This window comes from Callorhinchus milii, unplaced genomic scaffold (genome assembly GCF_018977255.1).
Source record: "Callorhinchus milii isolate IMCB2004 unplaced genomic scaffold, IMCB_Cmil_1.0 Scaffold5, whole genome shotgun sequence".
Lineage (NCBI taxonomy): Eukaryota > Metazoa > Chordata > Chondrichthyes > Chimaeriformes > Callorhinchidae > Callorhinchus > Callorhinchus milii.
In genome coordinates this window covers 68,672,578-68,700,323 of record NW_024704746.1, presented here as the reverse complement: position 1 = coordinate 68,700,323, position 27,746 = coordinate 68,672,578, and the positions used below count along the sequence as shown (strand labels likewise).

Genomic DNA, 27,746 nt, shown 5'->3' with positions numbered 1-27,746 from the left:
CCTTTCCCTCCCTTCCTCCCAAACCCATCCCACGCTCCCCCCCCAAAAAAGCCAAATAATAAAAACAAACAAAAAATTATTAATATCCCTCCATGAAGGAAGGGATCTCAGCTGTTTCCAGGTTGTTACATTCCAGATTCTGGGATTGACAGCCCAGCTTTGAGGCAGTGACTGTGTCCCACACCCCATTCGCACGCGCGCCATTGTGGGCTTGTTGAGGGGAGGGGTTCTGCGTTCCCCCCTCCCCGCCCTGAAATCCCCCCCCTCCCCCACCCTGAGGGCCTGACGCACAAAGCCAGGGAAGCGGGTGCTGGGTGCCGGTACGCAGTCGGTAGGTTTGGCACTTCTCTCTCTCTCTCTCTCCCAGACTACGGACCTTCATTCCTGCGTTCGGATATCTCGGAAATTCCTACTGCGATCCGGCCATGGCATCTACTATTGATTTGATTCACAATTTCCGGTCTTTTTTGTTTGATCCTCTGTGAGTGGGGAGAGACGAGGGAGAGAGAGAGAAAACACAGCACGTTATCCTGGGGTTACACTAAGTCTTTATCTTATCTCAAGGGCAAAGTGAGATCACACACCTCACCTCCAACACGGTCACCACACTTCACAGTAAAATCCGGTGAAGCCGATTTCTCACACACACCACACACAGAGTACATGTCTCACACACACACACACAGTACGTGTCTTCTCTCTCTCACACACACACTGTACATGTCTCACAGACACACACACACACGTGTGTATGAGAGCCTTACCTGAGAAACAGATGCGAGTCTTGGGTTTGTGAGCACAGCTATCGGAAGAGTCGTGTGAAGTCTCTCAGAGCCCAGCAAACCTTCTTACATTCATCAGCGCTGTAACAGGGAGGAAAGAGCGTCAGCGAGAGGTGAGGATGGGGGGGGGGGGGGGAGAGTGGGGCCGTGTCAGTCAGCCCCCAGCGAAGAGAAAGTGTCATTCCCCAGTCCCTACACAGAACCTGATTAATAACAACAATAATAATAATCCTTGCATTTGATATAGAGCCTCATCATGTCTTCAAGGTGTATCAAAAGCTCTTCACAGGGAGTTACTGTCAGGTGTAGTGACTGTGTATTTGTAGACGAACATGGCTGACATTTGGCACACAGTATGGCCCACAAACTGCTGTGAGCGATTAGGAGGAGAGCAGAGCCGTTTGATCCCGGGGTTAGACTCCCCCACTGGAGCTCTCTACTCTCACCCCATCCCCTGCTCTCTCTCCCCATGGTGTCTGTGCTGGGGCTCGCTCCCCCACTGGAGCTCTCTACTCTAATCTTTGACTGTTCAGTGCTTGGGAGGTCCTCCCGATGTGAAAGGCGCTGTGTAAATATAACTTGTGTGTAAACTCTCTGCATATCAATTCAGCCATCAGAAAACAATGCAAGTGTGGATACCAATCAGAGGCATTAGGAACATAGGAACAGGAGGAGGACATTCAGTCCCTCGAGCCTGTTCTGCCATTCCATTAGATCATGGCTGATCTGTACCTCAACTCCATTTACCCGTCTTTGCCCCATATCCCCTGACCTGACAAACATCTCTCCACCTCAGTCTTGAAAATTTGAATGGATCCAACATTCAACTTCCCCCCACAAACAGCTACATTCAAACCAGAACCGAAAGCACAGCCATCGCCTCCCAGTTCCTCATAAACTAGTTAGTTAACTTGCTGAAACCACCCCAGTCATACCAGTAAACAGGCCGTGCTGAGCAACATTGCCAATACGCCCGCAGCAAGGCTTGCAGCCTTGGTAGGTGACATCCACATTCACAGCTCAAGCCAGGACTTGTACAGATCGGCCTCCACACTCCACACAGCACCTGTCAGCAGTCTGTCCGTTTGTCTGTGCAGGTGTCTGTCTCCTCTCCCCACCCTCCCCACACCCAGCGGCCAATTAGTCATGAGAGGAACATCTACCACAGCCAGGAGCACGTCAGGACGTCCAACAGCACAGATTAAGACTATTAGACACACAATTAATATCACGCCGTATAAACTGGCTTCACTGGAGTCCTGTAGCTCAGTGGTTAGAGCACTCGCTTTGCAAGTGAGAGACCTGAGTTCAATTCCAGGCAGAGGGCCAAACCTTGGGCAAGTTTCCTTACTCCACACAGAGCCTAATAATAATCCCTCCAAAACAAAAAACAATAATAAATTGGTCATTTTCAATCTACGACTGTTTGTAGGACATTGCTGTGCGTTCGCCCACAAATATACAGTCAATTCACTTTACAGTGTGTTCTGTGAAGCGCTTTGGGAAGTTCTCCCGACGTGAAAAGCGCTATATCAAATGCAAGGATTATTATTATTATTCACTGGCACAGACAGAGCGAAGAGAGGGAATTAATGCGATAGTCCGTAGTTATTCTTGCTGGGAGCGACAAGCACAGGGTCTGAATGGGGATGTGGTTGAAGAGCTAGCACGGGGAGATCTCAGCTCCCACACCTCCCCCAGCCTCGCCTGATCTCGCCTCACCAGCCCCCCACCGCTCACCTTGTGACTTGTTTGTGAAAGTCAGTCAGCTGTTTGTGTGTCACTGTAACAGCTCCCCCTGCCGTCTCCTTCGGTAAAGATTTAAGTGATGTTTCAAGCCACCGGCAAAAGATCTGAGGGAGAAGTGAGAGGTCACAGCCCTGGCCACAGGCACAGCCCCAGCTACAGCCCCCACCCCCAGACTCAGCTCCCGGCCAAAGCCACAGCCCCCAGTACCGGTCAGTCACCAGGCTCTTTGAAGAACAAATTAGATGGATTTCTGCTAGTAAGTAATATCTGGGGAGAGATACAGTATATAGTTTGGGACACGAATGTCAAGCAGCTGCCAGGATGGTGGAAGGTGAACGAGATGGACCTTGGTCTACTTTCGTCCAGCAAATTCTTACGTTCTAGGTTTGGTTGAAGAGGAAGGTCTTCAGGCTCGACCTGAAGGAGTTGACGAGGTGATGAGATGGAGGGACAGAGGGAGCGAGTGACTTACCGCACGGTCGATCTGCATGATCTCCCAGATGACCTCGGCCAGGTCGGGCAGGGTGTAGGGAGGCAGGCAGAAGCACACGGCCTGTAGGAGCTGGTTGACCAGATGCTGTCCATGTTGTGCCATCACCTCCTTGATCAGCCCCTTCCTCAGCTCAAAGTCATCTTCGTGCTGCAGTGACAACAACAATAATAATCCTGACATTTGATACGGCGCCTTATCACGTTGTTGAGACGTCTCAAAGCGCTTCACAAGATATATTGTAAAGTGAATTGACTGTGTATTTTGTGGGTGAAACACGGCAGCCAAATGCGCACAGCAGTGTCCCACAAACAGTCGTGGGTCGAGTGACCAAATTATTATTTATTATTATTCGGGGGAGGGATTATTACCAGTGGAAAGTGATCCAACAATTGACTAACCGGGTTCCTACTTACTGCTGGTGACTCAAACCCAGGTCCTGTAGCTTGCGAGGCGAGTGCTCTAACCACTGAGTTACAGGTTATTGGACTATATGATGATTGCTACGAGACTCACTGGGGCCAAACATCCTCCTCCTGTGCTGTAACTCTCCCTGACTGTGTGATGGTGCAGGGAGGTTCCCTGGGGAGCGAGCGAGGACGGTCGGCTGACTCACGTCTTTGGAAACGCCAGTGTGGATAAGGTCTCTGAGGAACTTCATGATGCTGCAGTTGGCGTCCCTGTGGTCCAGGATGACAGCAGCGATGGCACAGTTCAGGATGTGGACAATGATCTGGCTCTGCAGCAGGGTGGCCGGGCTCCGCTGGATAAACCTGGGGAACAGCGAGGGCTCAATCAGCCGCCCAACCCAGCCCAGCCAACCGCCCAGCCCAGCCAACCGCCCAGCCCAGCCAGCTAGCCCGGCCAGCCAACCGCCCAGCCCAGCCAGCCATCCGCCCAGCCCAGCCAGCCAACCGCCCAGCCCAGCCAGCCAACCGCCCGGCCCAGCCAACCGCCCAGCCCAGCCCAGCCAGCCAACCGCCCAGCCCAGCCAGCCAACCGCCCAGCCAGCCCAGCCCAGCCAGCCCGGCTCAGCCAGCCCGACCCAGCCGCCCAGCCCAGCACAGCCAGCCGCCCAGCCCGGCTCAGCCAGCCAGCCGCCGCCCAGCCCAGTCCAGCCAGCCAGCCCTCCACCCCGCTTGGCTCTCATCTCCCCTCCCTCCCACATGATCAGCTCCCACAACAAGCCCCCCGCCCCCCATGTTCTAAGCACGTTTAAAACACACGTGTTATATATGACATCCCAAGGCTCCTTATAACAGAGTCGCTCTGTGCTGTTTCAAGGAGTCGAGGCGCTGCGACAAAGTGACCTCTCCCACTCTCTCTCCCTCTCACTCGTTTTGTTGCTCCCATTCCTCATCCCTCCCTCACTGTCATTCCCTCGCTCCCCCTCCCTCCCTCGCTCCCCCTCCCTCTCGCTTGCCCCGCCCAGTCACTGACCCCTCTTCTGCTCTCACCCTCCTCCACAACACCCTCTCCTCCACACTTGACACTCTTGCCCCCATCACCTCCCGTACTGTCTCCTACTCTCGCTCCTCCCCCTGGTTCACCACCCACCTCCGCTCACTAAAGAGCCAGGTGCGGGCCGCTGAACGCACCTGGGTCAAATCTGGCCTAACGGTCCACCGACAAATCTGGCTGGACCTCCTCAAAACCTACCGCTCCACTCTAGCCTCGGCCAAGTCGTCCTTCTACTCCAGGATAATCCTGGAGGCGAAGAACAACCCCAGGCTACTGTTCTCTACCACATCCCAACTCCTCCGTCCCCCCGCCCCCCCGCGCAGGTCATCTCCTCCAACCTTCACTGCGAGGAGATGCTGGATTTCCTTGAATCCAAAATCAAGGGAATCCGCTCCGCGGTCACTTCCCCTCCAACATCCACCCACCACCCACCCCTTCCCTCCCACACTCCGACTCCTACCCATCCTCCCCTACACACTTTCGTACCCGTTTCCCCACCCTCTGTCACCAAACTCATCCTATCCCTGAAACCCACCACCTGCTCCCTTGACCCCATCCCCACTCCACTCCTTATCTCCCAGCTCCACCTCCTTGCCCCACATATCACAGACATCGTCAACCTGTCCCTCTCCTGTGGCTCTGTTCCCATTCCCTTAAAAACTGCCACCATCACTCCCACCTTGAAAAAACCCTCCCTTGATGCGTCGCAGCTATCAAGCTACCGGCCCATCTCCAACCTCCCCTTCCTGTCCAAGGTCCTGGAACGAGTTGTCGCCTCACAGCTGCGCTCTTTCCTCTCCACCCATTCATTATTCGAACCCCTTCAGTCAGGTTTCCGTGCTGCCCATAGCACAGAAACTGCCCTGGTCAAGGTCACCAATGACATCCTGACCATCTGTGACCAGGGCTCCCTCTGCCTCCTCGTCCTCCTCGACCTATCGGCAGCATTCGATACGGTCGACCACACTATCCTCCTCCACCGCTTGTCCTCCCACCTCAACCTTCAAGGCACTGTCCTTGAGTGGTTTAGGTCATACCTCTCCCACCGTCTTCACTTTGTCTCCACGAATGTTTTTTTCTCCACCCCCCGCACTGTCTCGTGCGGTGTCCCTCAGGGCTCTGTCCTCGGTCCCCTCCTCTTCACCCTCTATATGCTCCCCCTGTGGTGACATCATCCGCAGACATGGGGTTAACTTCCACATGTATGCGGATGACACCCAACTCTACCTTTCCTCCTCTACCCTCAACTCCACGACCCCCGATGTCCTGACAGCTGCCTGTCCGACATCGAGTCCTGGACGAGAGACAACTTTCTTCAGCTCAACGTGCGAAAAACCGAGGCCCTCCTGATTGGCTCACGTCAGCGCCTCCGCACCTCAGGCGCTGACACCATCAGCATCCAAGGCTGCACTCTCCACCTCTCAAAGCCATCAGGAACCTCGGGGTTTTGTTCGACTCTGAGCTGTCCTTTCTCCCTCATATCCGCTCCACAACTGGCACCGCCTTCCATCACCTCCGGAATGTCGCCAGACTACGGCACTACCTCACCCCTCACGCGGCTGAAACTCTGGTCCACACCTTTATCACCTCAAGGCTGGACTATGGGAACTCTCTCCTCGCCGGCCTTCCCGGCCTTCCCTCCACACTGCAGGTCATTCAGAACTCTGCAGCTCGTGTACTGTACCGCACCAGACACCGCGCCCACATCACTCCCACCCTCACCCTCACCCTCACCCTCGCCCTCGCTCGCCTCCACTGGCTCCCCATCCCCCAGAGGATCGAATTCAAGATCCTCATCCTCACCTACAAGGCCATTCACGGCCTCGCTCCCTCCTACCTCTCCGACCTGCTATCCCCCTACCAACCTGCCCGTACCCTCCGTTCCTCCGGCTCCGGTCTGCTCCACATCCCCCGCCCCAACCGCCCTACCATCGATGGCCTTCAGCCTCTCAGCCCCGAGGCTCTGGAACTCCATCCCCAGTGCCTTCGCCGCTTCCTCCCTTTCCTCCTTCAAGGCCGGTCTCAAAACCTTTCTCTTTGACCTTCAGCCTTCAGCTCCCCTCTCGACTCTCTACCCCCTCCTCGCTCCCTCCCTTCCCTCCCCTCCCCCTGACCATTTCTCCACAGCTCTGGTCCTGACCCAACAGTACAGCGCCTTGGGACGTCCTCCCGACGTGAAAGGCGCTCAATAAATGGAATCTTGTTGCTGTTGTTGTTGCTCCCTCTCCCTCTCACCTGGTCGCCAGGCGGAAGAGGTCGTCCACAGTGTCGGGATGATCCCGAAGGCCATTTGGCTGCTCCAGCAGCTGGAATGTCGGCATACACAGCGCCTGGGGATTAACATGGGATCAGCACCTCCTGCCAACAATAACCCCTCAGCCCTCACTGCCCCGTCTAACCCCACTCTCCCCCCAGTCTAACCCCACTCTCTCCCCCCAGTCCAGCCCTGCTCTCCCCTCATTGGGGAGCACTGACCTGCACCATGTCCAGCAACCCCTGCCGACAGCCCTCCTCCATCCCGTACTCGTCCACCAGGATACTGCCCAGGTACAGGAAACAGGAGTGAGGGTGAACCCGGTACACATTCACCATCTGTGTCAGGAGCAACAGAGAGAGAGAGTGTGTGAGAGAGAGGATGAGGGGAAGGAAAGAGGGAGGGAGGGAGGCTCTATATAAATGCAAGTTGTTGCTGCTGTACCCCCCACAGCCTTTGTTTATCCCAACACCATCCCTGTGAAGGGCTCCGAGAGAAGTTAGTGTGAGGGTCTCGGAGACGTTAGTGTGAGGGTCTTGGAGACGTTAGTGTGAGGGTCTCGGAGACGTTAGTGTGAGGGTCTCGGAGACGTTAGTGTGAGGGTCTCGGAGACGTTAGTGTGAGGGTCTCGGAGACGTTAGTGTGAGGGTCTCGGAGACGTTAGTGTGAGGGTCTCGGAGACGTTAGTGTGAGGGTCTCGGAGACGTTAGTGTGAGGGTCTCGGAGACGTTAGTGTGAGGGTCTCGGAGACGTTAGTGTGAGGGTCTCGGAGACGTTAGTGTGAGGGTCTCGGAGACGTTAGTGTGAGGGTCTCGGAGACGTTAGTGTGAGGGTCTCGGAGACGTTAGTGTGAGGGTCTCGGAGACGTTAGTGTGAGGGTCTCGGAGACGTTAGTGTGAGGGTCTCGGAGACGTTAGTGTGAGGGTCTCGGAGACGTTAGTGTGAGGGTCTCGGAGACGTTAGTGTGAGGGGTTTGTGCTCTGAAGGAATTGTACATGGCCCTAGTGCTCGCTGTCACCCTCTGGTGGCAGGAGACACGTACTGCAAGAGGTTCCCCGTTCACATCAACTGTCCTCCGTGAGGGGGGGGTAACAGGGACTCCTTGGAACTGAAGTTACCCCAACCCACACTCAAGCCTTGGCTTTTGCCAACCTGCACCTAACAGCGCCTTGGGACGTCCACCACCCCTCTCCCCTGGATCATCTCTCTCCCCCTCCCAAACCCCAGGCCGCTCTCTCCCCCCCAGACCCCCTCTCTCGCCCCCAGACCCCATCTCTCCCCCCCGCCTCCCTCCTCGCCCCCTCGCGTTGTGGGACCACCTGCCTGTGTGACCAGGGGCTGGAGCAGAGCGGCTGACCCTTTGCCCACACAGCGCACAGCAAACCGCAGGCAACGACAGCAACGCTCCACAATCCGGTTGTCCCCCTGGTGCTTGTTTAGGGTCTCGGAAAGAACAGGCCAGATCTGTGCCAGGAGGGAGAGAGGGAGGGCGGGCGGGCGGGCGGGAGGGAGGGAGGGAGGGAGGGAGGGCAAGAGAGAGGGGGAGAGGGAACACGAGTGAGGATTAGAGACAGCGACATAATAATAATAATCTTTGTATTTGACACAGCGCCTCATCACGTCTTCGAGACGTCTCAAAGCACTTCACAGGATAAAGTGAATTGACTGTATGTTTTGTGGGCGAAACGCAGCAGCCAATTGCGCACAGCAGCGTCCCCACAAACAGCCGTGGGTTCAGTGACCAAATTATTATTATTTTTTTTTTGAAGAGATGATTACCCCTTGAAAGTGAGCCGCCAATCAACTAACAACCGGGTTCCTACTCACTGCTGGTCAACAGGTGTGTGGAGTAAGGAAACTTACCCATTCTGCCCAGGAATCAAACCCAGGTCCTCCGGCTTGCGAGGCGAGAGCTCTAACCACAGGTAACCAGTGTGGAGGCAGTAAATCACAAATCACTCCCTCCCCACTGAACCCCTCCCCCGGCCCCTCACCATCACACACACACACTTACTTCATGTATGACCTTCTGACACGGGTGTGTTTGTCCGTTTTCCACAATAGGGTTTGTGTGTCTGAAACGGGACAGAGTTAAACATTAGGGTCACCTGTTCTGCACCCAAACCCACGACACTGTCCATCTCCATCACATTCCCCCGGACACACAGCCTGGGAATCACACTCAGTGTGTCCACAGCTCAGGTCAGCCACACCTGGAGCTAATAATAATAATAATCCTTGCATTTAATATAGCGCCTTATCACATCTTCGAGACGTCTCAAAGCGCTTCACAGAATATACTATAAAGTGAATTTTGTGGGCGAAACGTGGCAGCCACAGAGTGTCCCACAAACAGTTGTGAAGGGATTGTGCCTGAAGACCTTCCGTTTTGACTGTATCTACAGTCACCTCCCCCTCCCCCCAGCTCGGTGTCGTGTCAAGCTATCAAGCGCTCTGGGACGCTATCCTGCGTGAGGGGTGCTGTGTAAATGCAAGTTGTTGTTGTTGTACGATTTATACAGATCAGAATTATGTGTATTTTACCGGACAGAGAGATAGAGAGATAGAGGGAGAGAGAGAGAGAGAGAGAGAGAGAGAGAGCCTGCGCTGGCTCAGGCTGACTGACCTGAAGATGACGGCCAGCCGATCCAGCCAGATGGTGGGGTCCGTGGCTAATCCGTTCCCCGGCTCCTGGGCCAGAAGCTGGAAGCAAAGCAGGTGTCAGTCCGCTCCCTCGCCCCCATTCCCACCTCGCTCTCACACTCACTCGCTCCCACTGTAGGTTCAGGCCCATCTCAGGGACCTGGAGCTCACATTCCCGCCCCCCACTCCCCCCCACCACCCATGCACAGACATGTTCTAACCTCCCCTTTCACTCCCTGGTTCTGACTCTCCGAAATTTGTGCCATCCGCCCAAAATGGTCATTCCCTGTGTACGTATGTGTGTCACTCACTCAGTGTGTGTGTGTGTGTCACTCACTCAGTATGTGTGTGTGTGTGTCTCTCACTCACTGTGTGTGTGTCTCACTCACTGTGTGTGTGTGTGTGTGTGTGTGTGTCTCACTCACTGTGTGTGTGTGTGTGTGTGTCTCACTCACTGTGTGTGTGTGTGTGTGTGTCTCTCTCTCTCTCTCTCTGACTTTCTCTCTGCCTCCTCCTGAAGTCAACACCAACAAACAGAGCGAGCATTGATGAGAGAGAGTAGCTGCCCTTCCAGATGGGAGCTACGGGTCGGTGGGGGGGTCAGATTATGGACGGACAGGTTATGGGGGGGGCAGGTTATGGGGGGGCAGGTTATGGGGGGGGCCAGGTTATGGGGGGGGCAGGTTATGGGGGGGGCAGGTTATGGGGGGGCAGGTTATGGGGGGCAGGTTATGGGGGGCAGGTTATGGGGGGGCAGGTTATGGGGGGCAGGTTATGGGGGGCAGGTTATGGGGGGCAGGTTATGGGGGGCAGGTTATGGGGGGCAGGTTATGGGGGGCAGGTTATGGGGGGGCAGGTTATGGGGGCAGGTTATGGGGGCAGGTTATGGGGGGCAGGTTATGGGGGGCAGGTTATGGGGGGCAGGTTATGGGGGGGGCAGGTTCTCAGAGGTACCTTTTTGAGGGCGAGCACTTGCACGGCACACAGCTCACTGAGGCATTTGGTGATCTTGTCAAGTGGAAGGCGACAGAGAACTAGGGCCGTGCCTGAGGAGACAACAGTCACAGTGAGACCCCCCACCACATAGAGGTCACAGCACCCCCTCACCCCCCTCACCGGCCACACACCACCCTATTGTTCACAACAACAACTTGCATATATATATATACATACACAACACACACACCCACCCCCCAGGCAGAGGGTGTCGTCCCAGACTGCTCGACAATAACAAGTACAGGTTTGGCACCTGAGCAAAGACTGTACCAATAAACCTCTCACTGTAGTCAATCCATTTTACAATGTATTCTGCGAAGCGCTTTGAGACATCTTGAAGACATAAGGCGCTGTATCAAATCCAAAAATTATTATTATTATTGTTCTTATCAAGTCTTAAAGCGCTTCACAGAATATATTCTGAAGGGTAGTATTTTGGGGGTGAAACGCAGCAGCCAATTGCGCACAGTGTCCCACAAACAGTCGTGAATTGAGTGACCAAATTATTATTATTTCTTGGAGGGATTATTACCCCCAAGAAAGTGATCCACCAATCGACTAACAACTGGGTTCCTACTCACTGCTGGTAAACAGGGGAGCGTGTGTGTGTGTGTGGAGTAAGGAAACTTGCCTAAGGTTTTGCCCCCTTGCTCAGGAATCAAACCCAGGTCCTCTTGTTAGTGAGGTGAGTGCTCTAACCACTGAGCTACAGGACTCCACAGGTTCTCCTCCAACCCCCTCCCCGTGCCTCTCTGGGGAATAACTCCACAAGTACCTTTCAGCAGGCCAATGGCAGCTTCGTGGGACAGGCTGAAGGTGTCGAGGGAGCGGGCGATCTCCAGCAGTCCCTCAAAGTGCTGGGTCATGTGGTCTCGGCAGGACGAGCAGATACTCTGGATGGCTTTGGCCGAGGCTGAGGCCAGAACCTTCTCCCGAAGCCCCTTCATCAGGTAATGCAGCACCGGGTCTGCACATGACACACGGGCAGCACGTGATAATACAGCAGTCACAGTGTGTGCGAGACAGTGACACAGAGAGAGAGAGGAGAGAGAGATGGCAAGCGTGAGAGAGAGACAGTGAGTGAGAGAAAGATAGTGAGTGAGAGAGAGATAGTGAGTGAGAGAGAGATGGTGAGAGTGAGAGAGAGCGAGAGAGAGTGAGTGAGAGAGAGCGAGAGAGTGAGAGAGAGCGATAGAGTGATGGTGAGAGATAGCGAGAGAGAGATGGTGAGAGAGATAGCCAGAGAGCTCGAGTGCTCTGAGATGTCGTTGCTCGCGGACCTTACCTAAGAACCTGGGGTTCCTGTCGACCACCTCGTTGAGTTCCCCCACCAGCTCGATGCTGGTGTAACGCACGGCCAGGTTCACATTGTCTGGGAGCTGCACCACAGCCTCCAGCACCTCAGCCAGGGTGGGGTTATTGTCACTGCGGGGGGGGGGGGGGGGTACAGACACAGAGTGAGCCTCTCTCTCTGACCCCCCCGCCAATGCCACCCCCACCACCGGCGAAGGGGGAAGGGCGCAAGAGAACTGGCATTTTTATGGCACTTTTTCACATCAAAATGTTTCAAAGGGCTTCACAGAAATTACCGACTGTAGTGACTGTGTGTTATGTAGGTCAACGCGACATGTGCGTACAGCAGTGTCCGCCTGCGCACAGGTATAAAGTGAGTGATTTTATCTGTAATAATAATCCTGGCATTTGATACAGCGCCTTATCACGTCTTCGAGGCGTCTCAAAGCGCTTCACAGAATGTACTGTAAAGTGTAGTGACTGTGTATTTTGTGGGTGAAACACTGCAGCCAATTGTGCACAGCAGCGTCCCCACAAACAGTCGTATGGGGTGGGGGGGGGGGGGGGGGGGCTGGACCATGTAAGCGACCCCTTCGGCTGTGTGTGTGTGAGGGGGGGAGGGAGGGAGTTGGGGGATGGGGGAGAGAGACATTACTTACGGATCCACGCTCTTCGCTATGGCGGCCATGATAAACAGCACGGCCTCTGTGACCTCCCACGATGGGCCGCTGTCTTTCAGGGTGGAGTAGAGCTGGGAAGAGGAGACGGCCATCAGTGTTCCCGTGTTTCAAACCAGGAAAACAACAACTTGCATTTACAGTGCACCCCTCACTCAGGGGAGCCTCCCCCGAGCACTTAACCAGATCACAGCAAGGTCCCAAGAGAGTACTTATTTTAAAGACACATCACAGGCACTGAAAAGTGCTGTAACAGGAAAACTGTGGCAAACAACAGCACCCGCAGGCTGGGCCGAACGGCCTGTTTACCTTCTGTGTTGCACAGTAATAATAATAATAATAATCCTTGCATTTGATATAGCGCTTTTCACGTCGGGAGGACGTCCCAAAGCGCTTCACAGAACACACTGTAAAGTGAATTGACTGTATATTTGTGGGCGAACGCGGCAGCCAATTGCGCACAGCAATGTCCCACAGACAGTCGTAGATTGAAAATGACCAATTTATTATTGTTTTTGGTTTTGGAGGTTTATTATTAGGCTCTGTGTGGAGTAAGGAAACTTGCCCGAGGTTTCGCCCTCTGCCTGGAATTGAACTCAGGTCTCTCACTTGCAAAGCGAGTGCTCTAACCACTGAGCTACAGGGACTCCACGAAAGTGAATTAATAATAATAATAGTAATAATAATATTATTATTGTTGTAAAGTGAATTGACTGTATATTTTGTGGGTGAAACACGGCAGCCAATTGCACACAGGAGCGTCCCCACAAACAGTCGTGGATTGAGTGACCATTTTTTTTCTGGAGGGATTATTACCCACGGAAAGTGATCCACCAATCGACGAACAACCAGGTTCCTACTTACTACTGGGTGAACAGAGGCGTGGGGAGTAAGGAAACTTGCCGAAGGTTTTGCCCTGCCCGGGAATCAAGGCCATGTCTCTCGCTTGCGAGGCGAGGGCTCTAACCGCTGAGTTACAGACCATGAACACATTAAACTTCCCGGTTTAAAATCCCGTTACAAGTTCCCAAATCTGTCGGCCTTATTTTTTCCAATTTTCTCCAAATTGAGGAGGATGAGTTCCCAGGTGAAAAGATTATTATTATTTTAAATTGTTCCGAGGCAGGTCTCCAGACTGGGGTAGAGTGACACCAGACCCTGTTAAACACACACGGCACCTCACTGGGGTTCCCGGGCTGGGGGGCGGTGGGGGTTAGGGTTGGGGGGGGGGGGGAGGAAGCAGATACCTGTGTAAAACACTCCATGGATCCCACCAGGAAAATCACGTCCTTTACCAGGTCCGACACCCTCATCCGGAACTCCCCAAAGTCATCCGAGTCCTCCGGGATTCCTTCCTGTGGGAGGGAGGTCATAACCTTTACACTAACACCAGCCTTAACCCCACACTGCCCTCACCACCACCTCAACCTTCTGCGTGTACACAGCGACCTGCGCGCGGGGCAGCCTCTCGGAGCGCTTGAGTTGCGATGTTCCAGCCCGTTGCTGGGGGAACGCTGTGATTGTCAGGACACAGGAACTGATGGGAGTTTCTCTCAGCCATTTTCACACAGCGATGTCCCCACAAACAGCCATGGAGCGAGGGACCAACAGCATCTGGAGGATTGTCAGCCAGGACACTGAGAGAGAGAGAGACTCCCTTCTCTTTTCCGACAGCGCTTTTCAACAGGATCTTTAACGTCCACCTGAACAGGGCACAGACAGGGAGTGAGGTTTACTGTCTCATCTGAAGGACGGCGTCTCTGACAATACAGCGCACCCCAGCACTGCAGCAGAGCAGGTGGTGTGTGTCAGAGACTCACGTGGTCTGGCTCGAGCTGGCAGTGTCTGGCCAGTGCGTGCAGCAGCCGCTGGATGTAGGGACGGAAGACGGCGTGACGGGAGGGGTCGCTCATCTTGTACAGGTGCTCGCCCAGCCGGTACCAGAAGTTAAAGCTGATCTCGGCCACCTGGGGAGAGAGGAATAATAATATTACACTAATAATACATCATAATCCTTACATTTGATTTCAGCGCTTTGGGAGGTCATCCGGACTTGAAAGGCGCTCTATAATGTCATTTTGTTGTTGTTGTTGATACAGTGCCTTATCACGCCTTCCAGACGCCTCAAAGCACTTCACAGAATATAATGTAAAGTGTAATTGTATATTTTGTGGGCGAAACATGGCAGCCAATTGCGCACAGCAGCGTCCCACAAACAGTCCACATTTTTTTCTTTCACTTCCTTTTTTTTGGAAGAATTATTTCCCCCGGAAAGCGATCCAACAGTCGACTAACAACCAGGTTCCTACTTACTGCCGGTAAACAGAGGCGTGGAGTAAGGAAACTTGCCTAAGGTTTTGCCCTGGCCGGGAACCGAACCCAGGTCCTCTCGCTTGCGAGGAGAGTGCTCTAACCACTGAGCTACAGGACTCCACATGTAAGGAATGGTGGAGACTGGTGTGGAGTATAAACAATGTATTGGATGGACCAGTTGTGTTGTGGGACTTGTTTCCGTGCTGTACACTCTATGAATAATAATAGTCCTTGCATTTGATACAGTGCCTTTTATCACTGAGACGTCTCAAAGCATAGACTGTAAAGTGAATTGACTGTATATTTTGTGGGTGAAAGGCGGCAGCCAATTGCGCACAGCAGCGTCCCACAACAGCTGTGGGTTGAGTGATTATTATTATTATTTCACCGCTGTGTGCAATTGGCTGTCGTGTTTCACTCACAAAACATCATAGTCAGTGGGCTCTCTCTCTCTCTCTCTCTCTCTGCGCTGTGAGCATCCTCGCCACTCGGGCTCCTACCTCGTACTGCGGGTGTCCCACACAGATCAGCAGCAGCTCAAGTGTCCGCAGATCTCCCAGACCTTGCCCTGGGGTCTGCACGATCATCTCCAAGAAGGTCTCGCACAGCTCCGTAAATATCCGGCAGTAATTCAGGATCCTGGCACAGGAGGGGAATAGGGAGGAAAGGAGTTTACTGTATGTGGGAATATAATAATAATCCTGGCATTTGATATAACGCCTTATTACTATATCAGGAAGTCTGGCCTCATTATACAAGGCAGTGGGGGGTCAGGGGAAGCAGTTCCACACTACGACATCAACAACCTATGATTACACAGTGGACAACTTCACAGGATATACTGTAAAGTGTAGTGACTGTGTATTTTGTGGGCAGAACGCGGCAGCTTTTTTAGACCAATCGCCTAACAAGCGGGTTCCTACTGACTGCGAGATAAACAGAAACGTGTGTGTGTATGTGCGTGTGCATGGAGTAAGGAAACTTGCCTAAGGTTTCATCCCGGGGGGGGGGTGTGTGAGAGGGATGGGAGAAGAGCTATTTGTGGTGCGCGATTGTGAAGACAACAACTTTTATACAGTGCCCCTCGCGCTGTGTAGCACCACCCACCCACCCACCCCCTCGCTCACTTGTCCAGGTCCTCGCGAGCCACTGCCATGTGATACGCGGACTCCAGTGTGAGCACACCCTGAAAGAGGTGCAGAGCCAGGGGCAGGGTGGACTCCACGTTCTCGATGGCGTACAGCGCTGAGCAGATACAGTCACACGCTGCCTCGTGCAGGTTGGTTGAGGTATTGTCACGTTGCTGAGACACAGGGAGGGAGGGAAGGAGAGAGAATTAAACCACTGGTGCAGCTGGGAAACAACCCCCCCCCCCCTCTGCCCCCCAAACCACTTTGGGGGGGGAGGAGGTGCGGGGCGTGGGGGGAGGGAAGAAACACCTTGTTCTGCTTACAAACAATGAGGTACAGGACTGCACATGAGCTGCTACAACTGGGAACCATTTCCCCCCTTTCTCGGATATCAAAGCCCGACCTGCCATCAAAGCCCCCCCCATCCCATCACTCAGCTATCCCTCGCTCACCTGGAAGCCCCCCCACCCCACCAACAATCTCCCTCGGAACCCCCCACTCTGCCTCACCCTGAGAGCCATCCCTCGCCTGCCCTGGAGACTCCCCCCTTCCCCAGCCCCAATCGCCCCCAGAACTCTTCCCAAAACCTTTCGCCCTCGGAACCCCCGGCCCCTGATCGCCCCTTGGAGCACACCCTCCCCACCATCGCCCTTGGAGGCCCCTCCATCATCCACCCTGTAGCCCACCCCCTCGTTCACTCGCTCTTGGAGCCCCCCACACCCCACCCACAGCCACCTCACCCACCACACACACTGACTGACCAGAGCCTGGAAAAGGTTGAGCAGCAGGCGGTTGTTGGCCATGAAGCTGCTGTCCAGGACACCGAGGTTGAACCAGCTCCCCAGGCAGCGGAAAACTCTGATCAGGGTCTTCTCCTCACTCCCCGCTTGCTCTGCACAGGCGGTCTGAGGATAGAGAGAGAGAGCGAGAGAGAGACCCCCACTAGCATAGGGCAGCATGGCAGCACGTCACAGCCCCCTGCCTCCCTACTACACTTTACAGTATATTCCGTGAAGTGCCTTGAGACGTCTCAACCACATGATGAGGCGCTGCATCAAATGCAAGGATTACTTTTACTGTAACACAACCCCAGAGCCTTCTTTATAAAATAGTGATCCTCGCATCTGATATGGCACCTGATCACGTCTTCGAGACGTCTCAAAGTGCTTCACAGGATACACTGTAAAGTGGAGTGACTGTATTTTGTAGGTGAAACGTGGCAGCCAATTGCACACAGAGTGTCCCACAGACAGTCAGGTTGTGAGGATGTGTACATCACGTGTGTTGTGACAGTATGTAGATCACGTGTGCTGTGACGTTTGTAGATCACGTATGTTGTGACGGTGGATAGATCACGTGTTCTGTGACAGTGTGTAGATCACGTGTGCTGTGACAGTGTGTAGATCACGTGTGCTGTGACAGTGTGTAGATCACGTGTGCTGTGACAGTGTGTAGATCACGTGTGCTGTGACAGTGTGTACATCACGTGTATTATGATGGTGTGCACATCATGCGTGTTCCCCGGTTACACGTACAAGCAGTGAGACGACGGTGCTGGAGGAGTAGGCCAGGTCCTCGATGATCTCAGTGCGACGATTGGCTCCGATGCGGAGCGAGCGGCTGTGGACCTCCTCGGGCAACACCGTCAGGATCTCCAACAGGAAGCACAGCGAGGCTGGGTCATTACCATATCTGGGGAGAGGGAGGGGGGGGAGGGAGTGTGGGGGTGAAAGAGGGGGTGGAGAGGGGGGGGAGAGAGAGAGGGAGGGTGACAGAGTGGGGGGAGAGTGGGGGGGGGGGTGGGGAGAGTGGGGGAGGAGAGAGGTGGGTGGGGGAAGAGAGAGGTTAGTCACTTTGCTCCGCTGCACAACTTCCTCAGCCCCAAAGTCAAGCAAACAACAACAACTTGCATGTATATAGCCCCCACACACACACAGGAGAGTGTCCCAGAGCTTCCCAAACAGCTCCCCTCCCTATACATTCAATCCTTCTCACACTCAATGTCTGACTCCAAATTCCTCGCCCACCTCTGTGGAAGCCACTTACAGAGCAGGGACACCCCCTCCCTCCCTCTCTCCCGAGTGTACAAACCACGTCAAGTGAAGGGACACGCACTTTTCAATTAGCATCTGGACACATCCCTTCCACGAGGCCATTTGCAGAGCCAGATCAGCGATAGCCAGAGCCAGCTACAGGGGAGGAAGCACAGAATGTCACACACTGCAAACCAGCTCCAGCTCTCGAACCTCTCCGCTCAACCCCCCACCCCCTTCCCCCACACAATGGGGATTGAGGGGAGATGAGAAATTATATTATCATGTCGTTGGGACGTCTCAAAGCGATTCACAGGATTTTACTGTAAAGTGTAGTGACTGTGTGTTTTTGGAGACGGACGCGGCAGCCAATTTATCCACAGCAACTTCCCCACAGTCATAAAAGTGAACAACTGATTGTATCTGAGGGATTGTTAGGCAGGACACCGAGAGAGAGAGAGAGAGAGAGAGAGAGAGGGAAAGAGAAAGAGAGAGGGAAAGAGAGAGAGAGAGAGAAAAACTCCCTTTTCTTTTACAGCAGTGCCACGGGATCTTTAACGTCGACCTGAACAGGTAAACGGGACCACAGTTTGAACGTCTAATCCGAAGGAAGGAAGGTGTAGTGACTGGGTGTTTTTTTTGTATTGGTGAACGCTCAGCTGAGTGCGGGCAGATTTGAGAGGGATGTGGGGAAAGAGGGAAGTAGGAACTTTACTGCAATTCGCAGACGCCCCCTGATTTTGGAGGTAATTTTTAAATGGAAATAAATCCGTGTTTCAGATCTGATCGAACGCAAGGGAGAAGGGAATAGAGAGAGGGGAGTACGGCAGTGAGCAGTATAAAGACCGGCACAGACTGGTGGGGCTGTGTTTCTGGGGTGCCGCTGTGTAAGGTGGGCAGACGGATGGGGTGAAGCACTGACCTGTGTGACGATGACAGGGGAGATGTCCTTGAGGTTCTGGATGTGTGTGAGCAGTGAGTCACGGAGTGCCAGGTGGGTTTCAGGGGGAAGCTCGTTGAACGAGGTCTGTATCTTCATCTTCATGGTCTGAGCCGCAAAGTAACACAGCTCCACCTCCTGCTGCATCTGTAACAGTTGGTCTGAGATCTCCCAGGCGTACATCTGCAACCATCATCATCATCACCACCATCATCAATAATCCTTGCATTTGATACAGCGCATATCACGTCTTCAAGATGTCTCAAAGCGCTTCACACAATATACTGTAAAGTGAATTGTCTATATTTTGTGGGTGAAACACTTTTGTCATCGTCATAATAACAGACAGACAGACAGACAGACAGACAGACAGACAGACAGACAGACAGACAGACAGACAGACAGACAGACAGACAGACAGACAGACAGACAGACATGCACGCACACACACACACAGAACTGGGGACAGAGAAGAAATATAAAGACATCTCAATTTTCTCTACAGTAAAAAAACAGTGAATTATTTCCCAGTGTTGGGCTGCAGTTTCACCGTTGCTTCCTGTCATCCTCTCAAAGGTGCAAAACTTCATTAAAAAGGTGTCAGGCAGCAAAAGCTCAGCTCGTCAGAGAAACAAAATACCAGCATCAAAGAAGATCCGTGAGTCCCTGCGCTACAACACACGACATTTACACAGTGGCTTTCACGTCAAGAGGACGTCCCAAGGCCCTGCACACTCAGGGAAAATGGGGGTTGGGATCAAGAGGGGTGGAGGGCAGGGAGGGTAGGGGTAGGAGGGTGGACAGAGGCACGATCGAAGACGAGAGTCTTGGGCCAGGCCTTGAAGGAGGCGAGGGAGGGAGCGAGGCGAAGGGACTGTGGGATGTAGTTCCAAAGGGTGGGGGCAGAGAGTTTGAAGGCCTGACCGATGATGGTGGAATGGGGTGGGCCGGGCTGGGGACCTGGAACAGGCCGGAGCCCGCTGAGCGCACAGATCTCTATGGAATTCATCCCACAATTGTAGAATAAAGTAAATAGAACTGAAGGAAAGAGAGAATGAGTGAAAGAGAGAGAGGGGGAAGAGTGTGAGAGAGAACAACTTTCATTTTTATAGTGCCCCTCGCGCAGTGTTGCAGGGTTTCGGGGCGTGGTGGCTGAAGGCACGGTCACCGATGGCGGAGCGGAGGGGACGAGGGACAAGCAGGAGGCCGGAGCCAGTCGAGCGGAGGCAGCGGGTGGTGGAGTGGGGGGTAAGCAGGCCGGAGAGGTAGGGAGGTGCCAGGGCGTGAAGGGATCTGAAGACGAGTGAGAGATTGAGAATCTCTCTCTCCTTCGCCCTCAAAATACAAACAAGTATTAATTTTGTGACAGTGACAATCAGGAACGCCAGTTAATCGCCAACAACCTGCCTGTGCAGCGATGACTCATAAAGCCACAGAGACAGGTTATTGTAACAACTGATCAGACAGCAGGAAAGCAGATAACAGCCCACACCTAAAGCAAACACTGTGAACAGAAGATCCTTCTGGTGCCAACCCTTCACCCCTCACACAGAAACCTGACCACTTCCTGGGCAAATCAGGCCCAGTCTGTTCCCTGTTCAGGCGGACACTAAAGATCTTGCGGTGCTGTTGGAAAAGAGAAGGGAGTTTCCTTCCACATGTATGCAGATGACACCCAACTCTCCCTCTCTGCCCCCCCCCCCCCGACTCCAGGACCCACTGCTGTCCTGACAGAATGTCTGTGTCAGACGTCAAGTCCTGGAGGAGAGCCAACTTCCTTCAGTTGAACGTCAACAAGACCGAGGCTCCTGATTGGCTCCCGTCAGTGCGTCCTCACCTCAGGCTGACAGATCACCATCCATGGGGCTCACTCCCTCTCACTGAGCCAGTCCCGACTTGGGACCTTGGGGTCTTGTTTGACCCTCAACTATCCTTTCTACCCCACATCTGTGCCATGACCCGCTCTGCCTTCCCCCACCCCGTCCTCGCCCGACCCCACTGTCCCCCCATCACACAGAGGATTCAGTTCAAGATCCTGGTCCTCACCTTCAAAGCCCTCCATGGTCTCGCTCCCCCTTACCATGTCGCCCGCCTCGCTTGTACCACTATTGGTGGGCGGGCCATCCGCCACTCTGCCCTCACCCTCTGAAACTCCATCCCGCAGTCCCTCTGCCTCGCCCCCTCCCTCGCCTCTTTCAAGACCCACCTCAAGACCCTCCTCTTCGACCGTACTTTCGATCTCCCTGCTTCCCCCCCTTGCCCTCCCCCCTCCCCCACCCAGACCTCAGCTCGGGTCCGTAACTCTGCCTGTCCAGGGCCTCGGGATGTCCTCCCGATGTGAAAGGCGTCATTTTGTTGTTGTTGTTCTTGCTCTCCCCCGGTGTCCTGGCTGACAATCCCCCAGATACAATCACTCATTCGGTCACCTCACGGCTGTCTACTGTGCACAAATCAGCTGTAGCCTTCACCCCACAAAACACGACAGTCACTACACTTTACAGTGAATCCCTGTGAAGATTTTTGAGATGTTTTGACGAGGCGATAAGGCACTGGGTCACATACGGGGATCATTATTTATAAATTACGAGCATCATAAATGGCTCCGGCACGTAGCCGGGCGACATCAAAACAAGACAAGCTCAGAGGACATTGCTCAGCCACTAACCGGCCGGGGCTGGGGGTTTCACCATTGCCAAATCTGTGGGGAAATCAAAAAGAATTTGAAACCTCTTTCTTCCATTCTCCCCACCACCCCCACCTTCTCCAAATCAGGGCTCTGGCACTGGGGGGTGGGTGGGGGGGGGGGGGGGGGTGATGGATCCCAGCTTTAGTGGCGTAAAGGGCATTACTCACGTTACAGTCAGGACATTGAAGAGAATTCAACAGCTTGTGTTTATGCACAGCCAGTGTGTCACGTGGGGTGGTGTCCCAGAGGGGATTGAATTTCCACCCCCAACCCCCCATCCCCCCCACCCCCCACGCACACTCTCCGAGAGTCACACACACACACTCACAGCCAGAGAGAGACACACACACTTCCCCTCACACACAGAGACAGAGAGACACACACACACTTCTCCTCACACACAGAGACAAACACCCTCACACACGTTAATCCCCCCCACCCCCACACACACAGACAGACACATTTAACCCCTCACACACACACACCACCCACCCCCCAAGGGCAATGACCCTGGGGAGTCTCTCTGTTTTCTTCCTGGTTTTAATTCATTACAAAATATTTAAAATATTTAAAAATCTGATTTTTTTAAAAAAAATACGTAAACACAGAAATAGAGCAGCAGATTCCAGCCCTGGACACTGACCCTCACACACTCCCCCCACCCCCCACACATCCAGACAAACACAGAGAGTCACACCCTCACACGCCCACACACATTCTTCCCACCTCTCACACACACACCCACAGGAGACGAACACCCTCACAAATCCCCACAAATTCCCCCTACCCCTCACTCACACATACCCACAAACACCCTCACACACTCTCCCCTCCCCTAACACACACACACACAGACAAAACACCCTCACACACTCTCCCCTCCCCTAACACACACATAGACAAACACCCTCACACACTCTCCCCTCCCCTAACACACACACACACAGACAAACACCCTCACACACTCTCCCCTCCCCTAACACACACATAGACAAACACCCTCACACACTCTCCCCTCCCCTAACACACACATAGACAAACACCCTCACACACTCTCCCCTCCCCTAACACACACACACACAGACAAACACCCTCACACACTCTCCCCTCCCCTAACCAACACAGAGACAAACACCCTCACACACTCTCCCCTCCCCTAACACACACATAGACAAACACCCTCACACACTCTCCCCTCCCCTAACACACACATAGACAAACACCCTCACACACTCTCCCCTCCCCTAACACACACACACACAGACAAACACCCTCACACACTCTCCCCTCCCCTAACACACACACACAGAGACAAACACCCTCACACACTCTCCCCTCCCCTAACACACACAGAGAGACAAACACCCTCACACACTCTCCCCTCCCCTAACACACACACAGAGACAAACACCCTCACACACTCTCCCCTCCCCTAACACACACACAGAGACAAACACCCTCACACACTCTCCCCTCCCCTAACACACACACACACAGACAAACACCCTCACACACTCTCCCCTCCCCTAACACACACAGAGACAAACACCCTCACACACTCTCCCCTCCCCTAACACACACACACACACAGACAAACACCCTCACACACTCTCCCCTCCCCTAACACACACACACACAACCCCCCTCACAGATACCCTCACACACTCTCCCCACCCCTCACACACAACCCCCTCACAGATACCCTCACACACTCTCCCCACCCCTCACACACACACACACACACAACCCCCCTCACAGATACCCTCACACACTCTCCCCACCCCTCACACACACACACACACACACCCCCACAGACACAAACCCGCCTGACAGTTACCCCCCTCGGTCCTTTCTCTCTCTCTCACACACACACACACACGCACAGAGAGAGAGAGAGAGAGAGACACATACAGTGACACAGACCCTCACACACTCCCCCTCCCCCCGCGGGTGAGGGCCGCGGCTGAAGCCTGGGCCTGGGGTGGGTGGGTGGGTGAGTGGGTGGGTGGGCCCCCGCCCCTCCCCCCGCGGCCCTCCCCCCGCGGCCCTCACCGATCTCTGGAACTCCCCGAGCCAGAGCGACGCGCGCTCCTTTCCCGCGGGGTCGGGGTCGTGGTACAGCGCCTTCACCGCCTGGTAAACGACCGGCAGCGAGGGCCGCGCCGCCGCCATGTCCCCTCCTCACCGCGGCGCCGCCATGCACCGGAAGCCAGGGCCGAGGGGAGCGGAGAGGCGGTGACACCCGCCGCCCGCCGCCGCGCCCACTCCCCCCCGGAGCGCACAACTCCCCGCACAAAGGTTCCGGGGCCGAGGGGGGGAACACCTCCCAAACTGGTCCCACCTTTAATATCTGCCTGAGACCCCCTTCCCCCCCCACACACAGGTTGGGGGGTGGGGGGAGTGGGGGGTGGGAGTGTGGGGGGTGTGGAGTGGGGGTGTGGGGGGAGTGGGGGGGGGGGGGGAGTGGGGAGGAGTGGGGAGTGGGGGGGGAGGGGGTTTGGGGGGAGTGTGGGGGGAGTGGGGGTGTGTGGGGAAGGGGGGAGTGGGGGTGTGTGGGGGAGTGGGTGTGTGGGGGTGTGGGGGGAGGGGTGTGGGAGTGTGGGGGGTGTGGAGTGGGGTGGGGGGAGGAGTGTGGGGGAGGGAGTGTGGGGGGAGGGGGTGTGGAGTGGGGGTGTGGGGGAGTGTAGTTTTGGGGTATTTTGATTAGATAAATAATACTCATTATTAATAATTATTAATAAAGGTCATCAATAATAATAATGGCTCATTATTTACCGGTGGAAGCGCTTTGAGGCGTCTCGACAGCATAATAAGCTGCTGCATCAAATGGCACCGATTGTTATCATTATAATAATAATAATAATAATACACCAATAGCAACAGTTTGTGTTTATAGAGAACCTTTCACGCGGCGCAGAGTCTCAATAATAATAACAGTGATAACGATGCAGTTCAAGCTCTCTGAGACGCTGCCCGGCATGAAGGGCACCAGATACACATGCAAGTTGTTGTTGTTGACATTGTAATGTCTAAATGCACCTCCCAGGGAACCAGCATCTAGTGTAGTGACTGTCTGGTGGTGATAAGGCGCTGTATCAAATGCAGGATTATTATTATTTTAAAATCCTGACCTGGGAGTGTGGACACACAGTGTAGAGGAGCGTTACTGTGTCTCTAACCCTGACCTGGGAGTGTGGACACACAGTGTAGAGGAGCGTTACTGTGTCTGTATCACCCACAAAATACACAGTCACTACACTTTACAGTGTAAGTGAAGCGCTTTGAGGCGTCCCAATGAAGTGATAAGGTGCTATGTCAAATGCAAGGATTATTATTATTATTACTACGTCAAAACAATACACAGCACATACTGTACAGAGTGTAGTGACTGTGTGTTTGACGGTGAATTATAATGGAATTTTTCCCCCCAAACGCCCACAATGTACTGTGTAATAATAATCCCGGCATTTGATACAGCGCCTTATCACGTTTTCGAGGCATCTCAAAGCGCTTCACAGAATAGACTGTAAAGTGAATTGACTGTATTTTGTGGGCGAAACGCGGCAGCCGATTACACACAACAGTTGTGGATTGAGCGATGGTGTTGTGTGTGTGTGTGTGTGTGCGAGAGTTTGAGTTCCCATCTGAACTCTTTGTCTACTTCAAAGGCTGTGAGTTGGGAGCGGGAGCGAGGGAGGGAATAGAGACGGGAGGGAGGGAGCGAGGGAGGGAGGGAGGGAGGGAGCGAGGGAGGGGTCTCTGTGTGTAACCTGAGACCAGTAGCCTGTGAGCTCTGAGGCTGAGGCTGTGGAGACGTGGCGGTGGGAGAGAGAAGACAAACATTTGGCTGCGTACAATAGGGAGGGAGGGAAGGAGGGAGGGAGAGCAGGAGACAGGCTCGTTGGTCTAGGGGTATGATTCTCGCTTTGGGAGCTTCACTGTAAACTTGCGAGAGGTCCCGGGTTCAAATCCCGGACGAGCCCGGCTTTTGTTGTTTTGTGTCGCCACAGAGAAATAAAACAATACGTTTTAAACCCACAACAACAACAACAAATTGCATTTATACAGCGCCCTCCAATCCTGGGCAGCGTCTCAGAGCACTTAACAATGGTGGAGCCCGAGTCAGGGGGAGGGGGAGGTGACCGTAGTCGCGGTCGATGAGGAAGGTCTTCAGGTGTGACCTGCAGATGGGGAAGGAAGGGACGAGGCCAAGGGGTTGAGGGACAAAGTTTTGGGGTGTTGTGGCTGAAGGCACGGCCGCCGATGGTGGAGCGGAGGATTCGGGGGACGCGGAGGACACCGGACCCAGTAGAGCCGAGGCAGCGGGTACTGCTGTGGGGAGAGAGGTTAACAACAACAACAATATGATGTGTATAGCTGTGTGCTGTGTTTTACCTGCTGGGATGGTCTTACCAACATGTGTGGAGTCCTGTAGTGTAGAGGTCAGAGCCTCACCTCACAATGAGAGGACCTGAGTTTGATTTCCGGGCAGGTCGGAGGCGAAACCTTTGGCAACACGAACAACTTACATATGTCTAGCGCTTTCACGTCAGGAGAACGTCCCGAGGAGCTGGATAGATTAGGGATATGCACTCAAGCTGGGGGTTGGGATCAGGAGTTGTGGAGGGCAAGGACCGTGGGGATAGAAGGATGACTGAACGCATGGTCAAAGATGAGGGTCTTGAAGGAGGCAAGCGAGGGGGCGAGGTGGAGGGACTGCGGGATGGAGTTCCAGAAGGGTTGGGGGCCGAGTGGCAGAAGGCCCGCCCGCCAAGAGTGGGGCAAGCGAGGCGGGGGACATGAATAAGCCCGGAGCCCGCTGAGCGGAGGGAGTGAGCAGGATGGTAGGGGGTTAGGAGGTCGGAGAGATTGGGGGGAGCAAGACCATGGAGGGCTTTGAAGGTGAGGACCAGGATCTTGAACTGTATCCTCTGTGTGATGGGAAGCCAGTGGGGTCGGGCGAAGATGGGGGTAATGGGGGTCACGGAGCCTGGTGCGGGAGAGGACACGGGCTGCAGAGTTCTGGATGACCTGCAGCCTGTGGAGGGAGGAGTTGGAGTTTGTGTATTCGAGTCTGGATGCGATGAACGCATGAATGAGGGTCTCGGTGGGCTGCGGTGTGAGACAGTGGTGGAGCAAGTTTCCTTACTCCACACGCCTCTGTTTACGCAGCAGTAACTAGTAACCTGGTTAGTCGATTGGCGGATCGCTTTTTTGAGAGTAACAATCCCTCCAAAAAAAAAAATGTGATTACTCGATCCTCGACTCTTTGTGAGACGCTGCTGTGTGTAATTGGCTGCTGTGTTTCACCCACAAAGTATACAGTCACTACACTCTACAGTATATTCCGTGAAGCGCTTTGAGACGTCTCGAAGACGTGATAAGGCGCTGTATCAAATGCCAGGATTATTATCATTATTTATTATTGATAAGGAAGGGAGGTGAAGAGGGAGAGGGGGATGGAGGGAGGGAGGGGACACTTGGGTTGGAGAGAGGGAGGAGTGTGTGTGTGTGTAACCTGAGACCAGCAGTCTGTGAGCTCTGAGGCTGAAGCTGTGGAGACGTGGCGGTGGGAGAGAGAAGATAAACATCTGGCTGAGGGAGGGAGGGAGGGAGAGAGAGAGAGAGAGGAGACAGGCTCGTTGGTCTAGGGGTATGATTCTCGCTTAGGGAGTTTCCCCCCGAAAATGCGAGAGGTCCCGGGTTCAAATCCCGGACGAGCCCTGCTTTTAATTTTTTCTTCCTGAATAAACCTGGTCGTTCAGCCTTCCCTTTTGGTGTAAAACTCTGTCCCAGAAGGTCTCAGCTTCCAGTTACAGCCCTGGTCAGTAACATAAATAAATATCTCAATTATTAATGGCAACCAGGACACCAGGAAAGACTCCTTGGTCTTTTCCAACTTGATCTTTAACGTTCACCTGAACAGGTCACAGACAGGACTTAGGTTTAAGTCTGAGCTGAATGACAACGCGAGCTCTCTCCCCCCAGCACCGCACTGGAGCGTTAGCCCCCAATGTGACCTGTAACCCCAGAGCCCCCGACCTCGCACTGCTCCCCTCCCCTCTTTCACATGAAATATTCTGGGCAATGAACAGATTCTCGGAAACCTCTCATCCCACTCTCCTGCCTGGATATCACCCAGGAATTGTGGGGTCCTGGAGCTCATTAGCTCAAGTTTAGTTGATTGGCGGATCACTTTCCAGGGTAATAATCCCTCCAAATACAAATTTGGTCACTCAATCCACGACTGTTTGTGGGACACTGCTGTGCGCAATTGGCTGCTGCGTATCCTGTGAAGC

At 54.0% G+C, this 27,746-nt stretch overlaps 1 protein-coding gene and 2 non-coding genes across 3 annotated transcripts; 2 read left to right on the top strand and 1 right to left on the bottom strand.

The window, feature by feature from the left end:
• Positions 1-59: 59 nt before the first annotated feature.
• tnpo3 (transportin 3) lies at positions 60-23,657 on the bottom strand. The gene is made up of 23 exons (XM_042335511.1): positions 23,500-23,657; positions 18,744-18,944; positions 17,904-17,977; positions 17,324-17,480; positions 16,550-16,693; positions 15,786-15,961; positions 15,159-15,297; positions 14,166-14,312; positions 13,593-13,700; positions 12,328-12,419; positions 11,661-11,800; positions 11,151-11,342; positions 10,334-10,425; positions 9,363-9,439; positions 8,751-8,811; positions 8,060-8,200; positions 6,958-7,074; positions 6,718-6,812; positions 3,638-3,794; positions 3,004-3,171; positions 2,523-2,635; positions 765-863; positions 60-479 (listed from the first exon to the last, which is right to left on the bottom strand). Exons 1-22 carry the CDS (start codon positions 23,617-23,619, stop codon positions 803-805), a joined length of 2,772 nt encoding a protein of 923 aa, XP_042191445.1. The 5' UTR covers positions 23,620-23,657; the 3' UTR covers positions 60-479; positions 765-802.
• A 1,685-nt stretch (positions 23,658-25,342) lies between these two features.
• trnap-ugg lies at positions 25,343-25,430 on the top strand. Its single transcript is given in 2 exon segments — positions 25,343-25,378; positions 25,395-25,430. It is a non-coding gene; the product is annotated as a tRNA-Pro (tRNA).
• A 1,653-nt stretch (positions 25,431-27,083) lies between these two features.
• On the top strand, positions 27,084-27,171 carry trnap-agg. The gene is given in 2 exon segments: positions 27,084-27,119; positions 27,136-27,171. It is a non-coding gene; the product is annotated as a tRNA-Pro (tRNA).
• The last annotated feature ends 575 nt before the right edge of the window (positions 27,172-27,746 follow it).